This window comes from Echiichthys vipera, assembly GCF_963691815.1.
Source record: "Echiichthys vipera genome assembly, chromosome: 7".
Classification (NCBI taxonomy): domain Eukaryota; kingdom Metazoa; phylum Chordata; class Actinopteri; order Perciformes; family Trachinidae; genus Echiichthys; species Echiichthys vipera.
In genome coordinates, this window is record NC_139832.1 from 15563321 (window position 1) to 15576608 (window position 13288).

Sequence of the window (13288 nt, forward strand, 5' to 3'; positions counted from 1 at the left end):
GTAGGATTTAGGGAATGCTCACTTCAGGAGCTCTTTTGACTCGCTTCACATCAGCGGAGACTTAAAAACCCTGTCACTCACAACTCTCTAAGCCAGATCAGGAATTTATGTCAAAGCCACACTCTATGTTGCTATGTTCTCATGGAGCTGGTAAAGTGTGAACTGGATTCTGTAATAAATGCTAAACTGCTCTTCTGTCTTGAGTGGACGTGTCTAATTTGCATGTTGCTGACACGATTGCACCTGGGATAATCTTTTGGTCCTGAGCTACCAAAAAGAACCCTCTATACCTAGATATAGCAACTGTTCACCTATTCGGAGCCTGATACCTCTAAATCTCCTGTCCTGGTGTGTTCTCTCCCTTCCTCTCCCACTCCTGTTGCGGTGTGTCCCTGTTTCATTGTGGCTGTATTTCCCTCCCTTCCTCCCTTCCTTGCAGCCTGAGGAACTAACTCTGCTGCTGATAAAGCTGCGGCGGCAGCAGGCAGAGTTAAACAGTATCCGGGAGCACACTGTAGCCCAGCTTATGCAACTTAACATGGATGGCAACAACCCAAAGGTCAGGCCCCCAGAGATGCCCCTGCGGGCCATGTGTGTTAGCGTGTGGTGTGTATGCCATTTAACCGTTACCATCGTCCATCTCGATCCAGAGGATTGTTTTTTTTGGTATTCACACCGTAAGACCAAGAAAGGGCACTACAGTAGGCGATTTCTCAATTAAGGTCTTTGCTTTGGCTTGAAGCTGTCTCTTCATCATATTTAGGGATTAGCTAACTTGATTTCAACTTTTACCAAAATGTATTAAATGTGTGGAAACAAAACTATTTTACAACCAACCTCCAACACTATATCAATTGACATCAGATCACTACACAACATTTTATCCATTTCAAATAAGACCAGCAGTTGATTAAGTTATTTTACATCCCAAAAGAGAAGTTGGCCGGAAATGAAACTTAAAGCCATTGGTGAGCTTAAATAGTGACCGGCTAAGGAGGTTAAGGCCACTGGCATACGTATATGTTAATTCAGGACTTTTGCATATTAAGTCTATTTTAAGACTTCAGAGTACAGATGTAGGTCAGGCCTGAGGTGGAGAATGGTTGGGTATGAAGGATTTTAAGTTTGTTATAACTCTTGTCTGCTTGTTTAGTTTAGTTGCTATCAAGATACTCACACACAGTTTAGATGATGTATTTTAAGTGTTATTTCAACCTCAGCTCACTGCTTTCTTTACATTTGGTCATTATGATGCTCCCGCCTTTCATTCCTCATAGTACACTCATTTTGTTCCTTTATCTAGTACACCTGCTGCCTAACCTTATTTCTTCACCTTGACTTGTCCTGCCTTCCTTTCTGTCCAGTTATCTTTGGGTAAACTCACTGTATGTACTTGTGTGTTTGTGTGAACAGTAGTGAGAGAGAGAGATAGAGAGAGAGCATCATAGAAAGACTGACTTGACTTTCTTCTGTCTCACTCTACTGTTGCATTTTATTTCCTCTCCTTTTTGCTGCTGACGTTAGAACGACATTCTCTCCCATCACCTCCAAAGGAACCTTATGTATTTGGACCATCAGGTGGGGTAATGCATGACTGCATGACCCTGTTTATTCCTTTCATGAACTGAACTCATTCATTTATTCGTTATTTATTATTTGTTATACTATGTACCCTAAACTCAGCTATAGGCCTGGTAAGTCCCGCCCCTGTAATACGGCTTCCGGTAGACTCCATGGGACCTCCGCTCCTGAAAAATTTACATTGGTGTCTATTGAAATGGAACAATTATTTTCTGGTCCCAGTCATTATCTGTCCTGGATTACACATATGATGTTTGCAAAATAAAAAGATTTTTCATATGAAGAGTTGACAGTTTATTGTAAGATTGTTCAGTAAAAGGCTCTGGAAAAAAGCCTAATGAGAAGGACTACATTCCGTGTCGCCTTTGTGACATAACGTCATCGCACTTTCCCTCCACTTCTCAACTCTGAGTACTGCTTCCTAGTCTTAGGGTCAGACAAAAATCTAAAGAAACAAAACCCGTCTTGTTGGAATATGGACATTCTGGCACAAAACATACTGGCATCTTTATCTCAATCTTGGCAGACGACGCAGCAGCACTGAGAGTTGAGAAGTGGAGTAAAAGCGTGATAACGTGACGTCACATAGGCGACATGAAATTTAGTCATTCTCATTACGCTTTTTCTAGAGACTTTCACTGAACAATCTTACAATAAACTGTCATACTCTTAACATGAAGAATTGTCATTTAATTCTGCAAACATCATATGTGTAATCTAGGACAGATAATGACTGGGACCAGAAAATAATTGTTCCAATGCTATAGACCCTAAAGTAAATTTTTTTGAGAGCTGAGGTCCCATGGGGTCTACTGACTAAGTAGCCCTATATTAACTGAATGTCTGTATAACACTTTATTCTGTATGGTTCAGGGATGAAGATGAGCTTTGTGTCTTTGTGCCATTTCTGATAATAAATATAGAAAGATAATTTAATTGAGCTAGCCTTTGATTTGTGTAAGCTTTTCAAATTATGTAATCTTGCTATTCACTCTGAAAATAAAGTGATTAGGTTTCACGTTTAATATCTACTACCACATACATCCCAATACAAGTGCTCGCTATTTTTTGTATAATTATAAAACATCAAAGTTTAACAGGAGCTATCCATGACTAACAAGTAAGCATCTTAGAGCCTTGCACTTCATTGTCTCCCTGATCCTGCTTGTAAGCGTCTTTTACTGCTTGTCGTTGCTGTATCCATCCTGTTGGAATCTGCTTCATGAGAGAGAGCAAGCGAGGTGTAGCAATATGCGGTGTTGTCTCTGAAATGAAGCACTGCTATAAACTGACACTTGCTATATCACTCCTCTACACCCCGGACTAGATGAAGGAAAATGACCCTTTAATCGTCATGACTCACACTTTGATTGAGAACTCTGCCCCGAGGCCTCAACTTTACCAGCAAGTAAGGCCAGCCGAAGGCTTTGCTCCACATCATCCTCACCAGTCGCTGTTGTTATTTTGGTCTGTTTTGCAATGCTCCTCCTCCGATGTCCACGTCCTCATGGCATTTTGAGACTGGTCTCCCTGTATCGTTTGTATCGCCAGCACCTCCTCATCCATTGCTTTTGACTGTTCTTCCTTCTTATGAGAAGTCATGCCATGAAGGCATGACTTGTAAAAGAGTAGAATGATGTTTGCTTCACTGTCAAGTTAAATCCCTTCCCCACTCTTTTTAGAAGGGTGTGTGTGTGTGTGTGTGGGGGGGGGGGGGGGGTAGATATAGTTTACTCTTGACTTTGCGTTGGTGTTTAGAAAACACTCAGCCAGCTGTGTGACGGTCCTAAATCAGAAGCTCAAGCTGTAGTTCGACCCAGATAATGAACCACAGCTCCAGTCTTTAGTCATCTTGTTTTGTCTGCTGCCATAACAAGTGAAGGTTAGTCTGTGATTTCTTCATAACTTTTTGCAGAATGCTTTCCCTCTCATTAGACAAGCCTCCTGGATTTGGCAGGGAGGCTCTTATTATGCAATAGAGTTAATTCATTTTCCCTTTTAGCAGGGCACAATAATATTCAACTATCCTAAAACAAATATCCACTTCATAAATACTATGTTTACCATTAATTTGGAGTCAACCAGTGCTGCTTTATTTATTTGGTGTTTGGATATAAGGTTCCAAGATTGAGCACAATTCAGCATCAGCTGTATGAAGACAGATGTTTTCTAGGGGAACTCTCGCTTCCTTTTTACCTGTCTGCATTACTTCCTTCTAACCCCCTCTTGTTATTCTACTGGTGGAAGGGGAAAAAAGGGCCAGCTTTTAAGGGCGCGCTCACACTATCCTCCCGGACCGAGACCCGGACTTTAGGGTACTTGTCCCCCCTCCCTCTCCCCCCCGCGCCCCAGCCCCGTTTGTACTCACACTACCTGGGCCTCGGCCAATACTTCTTGCTGTCCATACGCCTTCAAGCCGTAACACGTCACACGCATTGATCGCGTGAGTGTGGCTTTGTTTACAAATCTTTCCACAGACCTCGGAGTTTTTGTGCGTCTTGTCGACTGTTTTTGAATATTTTCATCCGACCAAATCTGCAGTAAACACTCCACCTCCGCACCACACCAACGTGAACCTTTCACCACCATTGTTGTTGTTGTTAAATGTCCGCGCATGGTCCCTCCTTCTATTTACATGTCCGAACAGGCGGACATAACGCTACTGCCGTAGGGCTCGTGCGCGTGCACGTGCGCACGCTCGTGCTCGTACATGTGCAAACGGCTCCGCTAAAGCCCACCTCTTTCAAGCGGGCCGTGGCGGCCCAGCTGGCCCCAGTTGAGCGCGGAGCGGGTGCGCTCACACTACTTAAAGGTACTAGACTTTAGCTGAAAAACCGGTTTTGGCCGCGGCCAAAATGATAATGTGATCACGCCCTAAGTGTCAATGGCTATGACATCACTTTGCCACTTTTGTAAATGCCTCTCGAGGTGTAAAAGTGCTGCCAAAGACTGCAACCCTCTCCCCCAATCACCCATTCATTGGCATACGGGCCTGACAACAGCTGCATTCCCACCTGTTCAGCTGCCAGGACTCTGTCTCCTTCCTTCTCCTCCTCCTCTCCATGTCACGTGTAATCCACACCACACAACACCACAGTGAAGCCCCCCACGCTGTGGGAGAGCCTGCATGTTTTGTGTGGAATGCCATGTGGTTCTCAGGTCCCACCTGCTTTAACTGTCCTGCGTGGTTCAGCTGAGGAAAAAGGTGTTGAGAAAAAATGTGTGTGAGAGATCACAGTTGTGTGAGTGTAGTCAGTATTTTTTTGTTGTTTTGGCTCTGTAGACCAGCACGTTGGATTTGAAATTAAATAGCGTCTATGACGTAAAAGGGCTGACTCTTAGCTTTTTCTTTTTAAGTGCTTGGTAATTGACCTAAACATACTGCATGACCAAAGCAGCCAATGTTTTAAGGACCCAACAGATATGTGATCTGAAATGCAATATGACCCCGTGTTTCGTGTGCCGTAGTTCAGGCCTGGGCTATAGTTATAATCTGGGTTACCCCCAATTTTGCAGTGCCCATAAGAATGTAAATGACAGCTGAAAGTCGGCACTTTGACCTTATGGTCATCATGTCATTTCATATCCAATGTGAGTCCAAACACAAAACAACACAGAAATATGTGACTGTCCTAATATTTATGAACTTCACGTGTATTTGTAAAGATTTAGAAGAGTGGATGACTGATGAAGCATTGTGTGATGAATGGATTTTCTGGAAACATGGGATCCAATGCAGTTAATAAAATAATTTCCTGTTTGAGCACTGTGAGTTTTTTTCTTCAGAAGTAGAAAAGTTGTACACAAGTAGAAGTGTAGAGAATGACGAGTTTGCATGTCTTTATTTGCTTTTGTAACTCCAGTAATGTAGATGTTGAACTATAATAAACATGGGTGTTGTATAAGTATTAATTGGTATAGAAGTTACTGCAATACACTGAACTTTTTTTGTCTGTATTTTAGCCTGGCATAAAGTAACTAAACAGCTGTTTATAATTGTCCTGAGCGTTACTACTGTATATTAAATCCTAAGAATATCTGTGGTTATATTGTTATTCTAGGAATATCTTTAAGTAATGCTGCACTTAAAGCAGCACACACTCAGTTGACCACAACTACCAGACAGGCAGAGTTCTTGGATCAATTAGCTGCAGAGCGTGTGTTGGAGAAAACACAGTTGATGGATGCAGCTTCTGCACAGACTCAAGAGTTCAGTAAGCAAGATTATTTGACATGCCTTCCCCTTGTATTTCCAATAAAACCACTGCATTGTGCTGACGGAAACAAACAATAGTTGGTGATGAAACGGGAGGCCCCATAATCATCAGAGAAGAGTGTGTTTAGACTGGCTGCTCTCCCATTGTTGGTTTGCTAACTTAGATTGTCTGATTCAGTGAAATATGAGTTTCTGCTCAAGGACAAATCCCGTGGCTCAGTGAGAGAGCCCTGTCATGATACTGCATTAGATCTCCAGATTCTAATGTGTATGCGCATATTTAGTATCTCTGTCTAACAGAACGTCTGTCTTCACAGTTAAATCCAGACGACTACAGAGAGCACGCCTACACATGTATGCCAGAAGAATTGGACATCGATGTAAGTTCAGCATTGCACTCTCCCGTGATATGATTGTCCTTTTAACTACACATGATGGGTCACTAGTCTTTATTGTTGTCTCTTCAGACCAAACTTAGCAGGTTGTGTGAGCAGGATAAAGTGGTAAGGACACAAGAGGACAAACTTCAGCAGCTGTACCGAGAGAAGGTGACTATACACTGCACGTCTGTCATCCTTCCATGTATATGTTCCACTGTTTGGAAAGAGTGTGGTGCCAAGTGGAAAAATGAACTAAATAGAATACACAGTTTATAGTCTCTTTAAATTATAAGAATAGCCTAAATAAAGTTTGTTTGCACAACACTAAGAAAGTCTTGGACATCTGTTATAACTATAGCCCAGCTACTGTCATCAACTTCAAAGAGCTTTATGGCTTGCAAGGCTTTTATAACCATGTCATATTTAGCATATCTGTCCACTGTCAGCAGACTGTGGTTGCTGTGCAGTCGTGACATGTAAACAGAGAAAAACATCAAGTTAGAGGAACACTGCAAGAACAGTAAGGCACTGTTTGGCTACTATATCTAACTGAACATTGGAGTCATGTAAACAGAGTCACAGAAGATTTCTTCCATAACTGTTTTTATTTGTTTGATAAAATGAATGAATAATGGGTGAAGTGTTGCATAACATTCCCATAAAAACAACCAAATACATTATAACATTGAAATGAAGTTCTCAGATAATTGACTTTTCAATAGTAGACTGACAGTACTGTAGATGGACAGTTGGTTTAGAATTAATGAATGAACTAATTGCCAAAGTAGGGATACAAATCAATAGCTGGTTCAGGGTCCTCCATTTTGAATTTTTGTTTAGTTTAACTTTGGGCTGCAAAAATGTGGCTGATGGATTTGTCATATTTTTTTATATTTTATAGACTAAACAATCACTTGATTTATCAGGAAAAAGTTTGACTAGTAAAGATAGAAAAAAAAGAAAGAGAAAATACGTTATTTGGATCATGTTTGTTTTTTTTATTTAGTACCTTTTGTAAGACATATGGAGCTAAAAACAGGGTCATGGGACAGAAAAGTAGGAGCGGCTTAAATCATCCATTCTGACTAAAGTTAGCTGATCTAAGCTTACAGTGACGAGTTACACACTGATGCTGTATATGTATTGTTGTTATGTTGTATGTTCCTTCAGCACACCCTGGAGACAGCACTGCTATCAGCCAGCCAGGAGATTGAGATGGGCTCTGATAACCCTGCTGACATGCAGAGCATCATCCAGCAGAGAGACTTACTGCAGAGCGGCCTGCTTAGCACCTGCAGAGAGCTCTCCAGAATTGCAGCAGTGAGTCATATAGTACATTCAGGCACACTCATGCTGGATATTGAAGCTGGTTTTTCTTCCGGATTTTTTTTAAACATTGTCATTCACAAAGTGTATCTCTCCTAAACCAGGAGTTGGAACGGTCGTGGAGGGAGTATGACAAGCTGGAAGGAGATGTGACTCTGGCTAAGAACAACCTCCTGGAGCAGCTCGAAGCACTGGGAAGTCCTCAGGTAGGATCATTCTTGAGACTGAAAGCTGCACTGCTTTAATCTCGCACAGCTCACTGTCTAACACTGGCATTGCATATTAGACTGACTTTGGTTGGGGCACATATACTGCAAAGCTTCAAAGAAAGTTGAAAATGTGGCATTCCCTGAAACACCTAGTCATACTTTTTGAAGACACTTTCTTTGACTTTGGGGGAAAAAGTGAAGTAAATTTCTGTGCTCCAGTGCCGTTAGCTGTAATGTGGAGGGAGGTAACTGAGAGATCAAAGCAACATAGTAAGTGATTGATGACTGTAGCGATGATAGGTCAGGTCTTAATTAAGTCTGTCTTTTATCTTGTCTTTCATCACAGGAGAAGTGTAGAGACAGAGAGAAACGGTTCCAACAGTTATTCCTGGTTGAGCCGGTGTCAGAGCCAATGCTAATCCAGAGTAGATAAGTCAGAGGGTCTGCAGGGAGCCTGAACATTAAGTGCCTTTCACTCTCAGACAAACCTGTCATCAGTTAGGAGATTATTCCACATCTGTTTCTCATTCTCTTCTGCTTTTTTTCCTGTGTCTAGGCAGCCAAAGTTAATCTATAGGTAACATTTGGTGATTTGTGCGTGTTTTCTGTGCACACCCAGACGGAGCCTCCCAGCCAGCAGCATGTCCGCATCCAGAAAGAACTTTGGAGGATTCAAGATGTGATGGAGGCCCTCAATAAAAATAAAGCTCAGAGAAGTGCTGATGGTATGAACTTATATGGGCCCAAGACCAATTTCAGCAAGCACAACAATGAGGTGAGGCACAGAAACAATTAGGCATTAAAACGTGGGGTAGGCAGTTCATTTTTGGTTATGATGTTTCCTCATATTGTAATTCAAGTGTTCTTAGACTTCTGCATCTCCTCTTGGCTCAGTTTTCAGGCTTTAGAAACCTAGCCTGTGATAAAAGACAGGATATTTCAAAGACGGAGAGTGTTCCTATTGGCTCAGGACAGCTAATTGCTTTTTACCTACTGCAGCTTTAACCGATTAGTTGATCAACACAAAATGAAGCCACAACTTTTTATCAAGCTATAATGTCAAACATTTTCTAGTTCCAGTCTCTGAAATGTGAACATTTGGTGCTTTTCTCTTTTATAATATTTAATATTTAAAATCTGAATATCTTTGGACTCTTGGTCTGACGGAAGAAGCAATTTGAAGACGCCACTGTAAGGGATATTTTCCTCTCCTGTAGTTGTGTAGATGATGACCATCTTATGCTTAGTGCTCAAGCTGCTGCCAGCCCTGCTCATGGACACTATGAGTGGTGATATCTGAGTGGATTTGTCTGTCAGCCTGTAACACCATGTGGAGATCTCTGTCAGACTAATCAGCTGGTTTGCCCATCCTGTGGTCCAGAACTACTCCATACCAGATGGTGTTTGCCCCGAGCGTGCATGGTGGCACCATGTGTCACCTTGCTTCCTGTCATTCCCTGTATAATCCCCAGGAGGAGGACTCGGTACCCCCACGGCCACCCCTACCTCAGTCCTATGAACCCAACCCCCCCAACGTGCCCCCTTTGCCCTCATATGCTGGTGTGCGCCCTTCAACACTACACAGGCCGGAGGACAGGAAGGCCAATCACAGGAATGGCACGCACAGCGTAAGCTTGTTGACCTCATGGTTGACCCTGCCCTCATCTGTGTCATCCCATGTCATGGCTCGCTGTGATGGTTTTCACTTTTATTTTTACAGACATCTCATGTCTTTTGGATTCCTTTTGCTTGGATCCTAGCCCTTTATTTACTTGATGCCATACTTCCATCATCTCTTTTTATTCAGTTGATAGGATGAAGCCTCACTTGTATCTTTTTTTTTTCTTTTCAATTGAATTGCTTTCTTGTCTTACTTTTTTGTCTCTTTCTGTTAAAAAGCATTGATTTTGTTCTGTTTTGTTCTGTTCTGTCTGTCCTTGGTTGCAAAATAAGTTTTGTGTGACTGGCCTTTCCTTTGGCTGTAAAGTTGTGTGTCATTCTCAAACATCATGGAGAGTTTTTAGCTCTATACATTTATATTTTATGATTGCCCACTCTGTAAAAGCATCATTTTGTCTTTGAGGTCATTCTGTAAGAGAAAATGTACCTTTTTTCAAATGTTTTATACCTCACTGTGCAACCAAACTCAATGATTATAAACCGATGTGTATGTGTGTTGATCTTGTTCTTTCCTTCTCATCGGCAGGGCCCGGACTACAGGCTATATAAGAGTGAACCAGAGCTCACCACAGTGGCTGAGGTAGATGAGAGCAATGGAGAGGACAGATCTGAACACGCATCTGACAGAGAACATTCTGGAAACAAAGGTACATTATGCCAAGTAATATGAAGCCAGTTTCTGAACTGTGCAGTTTTCTGATAAATTATCCATTTAGGCGACACTAACAAAAATTCAATGCCTGAATAAATTATTACCGTGTGACCTAATAAACTCGTTTCTAGCACTGATAGTTGCCATGGTTACCACATTGGCATCATTTTGACACAGAGCATAAATATAAGGTCAGGCCTCTCTCTAAAGCATTAAGCTACATCAGTTCATCACAAAGTAAATCTCATGGTAACTGTTATTTGGCGTACAGTGGTTACTGTGGATACAGTGGCATTTACCCAGACCCATTTGACTGGAATTAAAGAGTAACTAAAACACAAAGTTTTGGCTGAAGTGCCTCTACCCTTGAAATTAAAAATGCTTCTGTATCAGCAGGGCTGGGAGGAGGGGGATAAGACACGCTCAGTCACTCCTCGGTGATGACAACAGCTGCCACCATATACGTCACCTGCCAGCAGCCAATGGCAAATAGCAGAGTTTAAACCAGTAGACAGTAGCACTACACAATATGTAGAATTCAAACACTTTGCACTAAAATATCACGATTCGGACCTGAATCCTTCAACAACACTACTAAATACACAAAAAGTGGTTTGGAGGTTTCAGTGCTCTTCAGTTATCCTTTATTTAGACTATATGTCACTACACATTCTTTGTAAAAAGGTTGTTAAGAAAAGGGCAAATTGGCCTAAATTTGGTGAAACAGCACAGACAAATGCAGGCACTCTGAAGTTGAATGATTGCACTGTTGCTCCTCACTTTTTCCACACCGCCACACAATTAATAGTAGCAACCTGCCGATGCTGCAGGGAATAGTGTTATGCAGTATAGTGTACTTGATGCCAGATTCTGCATTCACATGGTTCAACTTAAAAGTTTTATTGATACACAGAAGATTTTATATATAGGCTTATGACTTTTCTGTAATGACACATACATACTGTATTTTAATGTTACGAAAACTTAATTTATAAAACTGTAAAACTTTCCTAAAAAGAGTATACTCTTCAGTGATACTCTTCAGTGGATTGCTTCTAACATGGTGTATAAAAACAAATGCTCTGTCATTGAATCAAGTGACACTCTTGTCTTTTTTTACCTGCTAGGTATGTCATACCCAGTTGGCATTGTCCCACCGAGGACCAAGTCACCAGTGCCTGAGTCTTCCTCCATAGCTTCATATGTTACCTTAAGGAAGAGCAAGAGGCCTGACCTCAGGACCGGGAGTCTAATGGTAACAGTAAATTGTTCATTCATGTTCTTAGCAAAACGATAATAATAACAGCCATTGCTTTTTGTGTTGTAAACTTCCTGGCCACCTCTTCATTTTCTTGAATTACATTTACTCCCCTCTTAATTAGTTTATTTGGTCATTAAGCTGTTGGTTGAAAGTTAACTTGTGGCAGAAGAGGCCACTCATCACGTGGTCAGGGTGTGACTCATGCTCCTAAAACCAGGCTGTCATAAAATATATGCCAAGCTTGGTTTAAACAGTTTCCAGCCTCTATCAACTTAAATATACTAACCATGTCATTAGTGCACCACACTGCAGGGTGTGTCCCAATTTTAGTGTTTCTGTATGTGTTTGTGTTTGGGGAAAAAAGATGGACATATAGTAGGAATTAACCTATGAAAACTTTGTGAAATGTCATCTGCACATACATACAGTGTTGTTTTGCATGTACATGCTGTAGTTTTCCCTGAAAGTCATATAGCCTATGGAGGTAAGAGACTGTGTCACAGGCCCTTTGAGTTCGGCTTAGGCCTTTGGATACCAGACTCATGAACAATCTGGACAGTGGAGGCTGCATCCCCAGGCTCTGGACTGAATCCAGATATGCCAGCCCCTCCAGCATGGCACAAGAAAGTGAAACAGCTTCTCCTCAGTTGACTTCACATCATCAGCCTCTCCTGCTCAGGCGTTAACAAGCCCCCAACCTCTCTGAGTGCACCCATGTGTGTCATCAGGAGTGTGTGCATGCACAGCAGCCAGCCAGGTTTTGGTTTTAAGAGAGTGAACATTAAAGAGACATGTCACAATCATTATCATGGTTATTATGTCATTCTGGACTTCTTTGTTTGAAGAGCTTAAAAGGTTTTTCCAGCATGTGCCGTTTTGGTAGAGAAAATGATTATTCTACTTTGTCAAATTTAGGATGTTTTCAACAATACCTATTATTCACTGCAACTGCATTATGAGATCTGACTCAACTATACAGCGCCACCTAGCTGCACACCTAAACCGTTGCTTTGTATAGTAAAATTTTACCAATGACATTTGTCTCCTAGTATGCTCAAGTATTATTAACTTAAACATTGTTTGTGTTTCTGTGTCCCTCTGTGGTGTGCGTGCATATCTGTTGTTGTCCTCTATGGATAACAGGAGCGTCCACGCAGCGCGGTGGAGCAGCAGCTGTGTGCTGTGGAAAGTGGCCGGCCCAGGATGAGCGTGGAGGAGCAGCTTGAGAGGATCCGCCGCCACCAGCAGGGTGCCCTCAGGGAGAAAAAGAAAGGCCACCACATCCGGAGCAGCAGCCAGGAGAACACACCCTCTCGCAGTCACTCATTTACTAAAGAAAACCATTTTCGCAGCAAGCAGGTATTGGGCGACTGCTGCAGACACTAAGGCTGACATCAGATCCTAGAATCCTGTTCATTTTTGTCCTGTTTATTTCTGTCTTTTCTAGTCCCAATTGAGGCGCAGAGATGAGGTGATAAGCTGTGATATTCAGGCGCTGGAGGCCTCACTCAGGCAGCAGGAGGTGGTGAGGGAGCAGGAGACGCCCGCCGAGGAGATTGCCCGTCTCAAAGAAGCCTCGCAGGCTGACCACTTAAATATGGAACGAGAGGTAAAGCACAGCAGTTTGCTGTCTTACTCACCAGACTAAGAGGGCTAACATTATTACATGCACAATGTTTAGGAAATGTTTACTAACATCACATTATTAATTATTGTAGATTTGATTCTTAATACTACTACTCTGTTAAAACAAATGTTTAATAATTAAAGAAACTGACACAATTACATGGTTGTCGGATTAAATCACCTCTTGCTACCTAAATATTAAACACCTTGAAAAAATACAAATGTGTGTCCTATTTGACAGGTAATGTCTTAATTATCCTTTGATGTGAACGAGATGAAGAACCATGGTTCTGTGGATCTAATGTGCATTTGACACCATATTTCAACATTAAAACAGTTATATAAATGATATGCTTT

General features: G+C 41.8%; 1 protein-coding gene across 6 annotated transcripts in view; it reads left to right on the forward strand.

Annotated features, from left to right (window-relative positions):
* LOC310949431 (pleckstrin homology domain-containing family A member 5-like) overlaps positions 1-13288 on the forward strand; it is a gene marked incomplete at its 5' end in the record, with an annotated part of 79233 nt that overhangs the window by 62102 nt on the left and 3843 nt on the right. For 4 of the 6 annotated variants that reach the window (XM_083916899.1, XM_083916897.1, XM_083916898.1 and 1 more), the window contains 9 exons: positions 6115-6177; positions 6265-6345; positions 7348-7497; positions 7608-7709; positions 8332-8487; positions 9919-10039; positions 11172-11299; positions 12449-12664; positions 12753-12914. In XM_083916899.1, the coding sequence (XP_083773025.1) occupies positions 6115-6177; positions 6265-6345; positions 7348-7497; positions 7608-7709; positions 8332-8487; positions 9919-10039; positions 11172-11299; positions 12449-12664; positions 12753-12914 (1179 nt within the window). Of the gene's footprint in view, positions 1-6114; positions 6178-6264; positions 6346-7347; positions 7498-7607; positions 7710-8331; positions 8488-8929; positions 9034-9184; positions 9341-9918; positions 10040-11171; positions 11300-12448; positions 12665-12752; positions 12915-13288 lie in introns of those variants that run through there. The other 2 variants (XM_083916902.1, XM_083916901.1) reach the window with 2 other exon arrangements.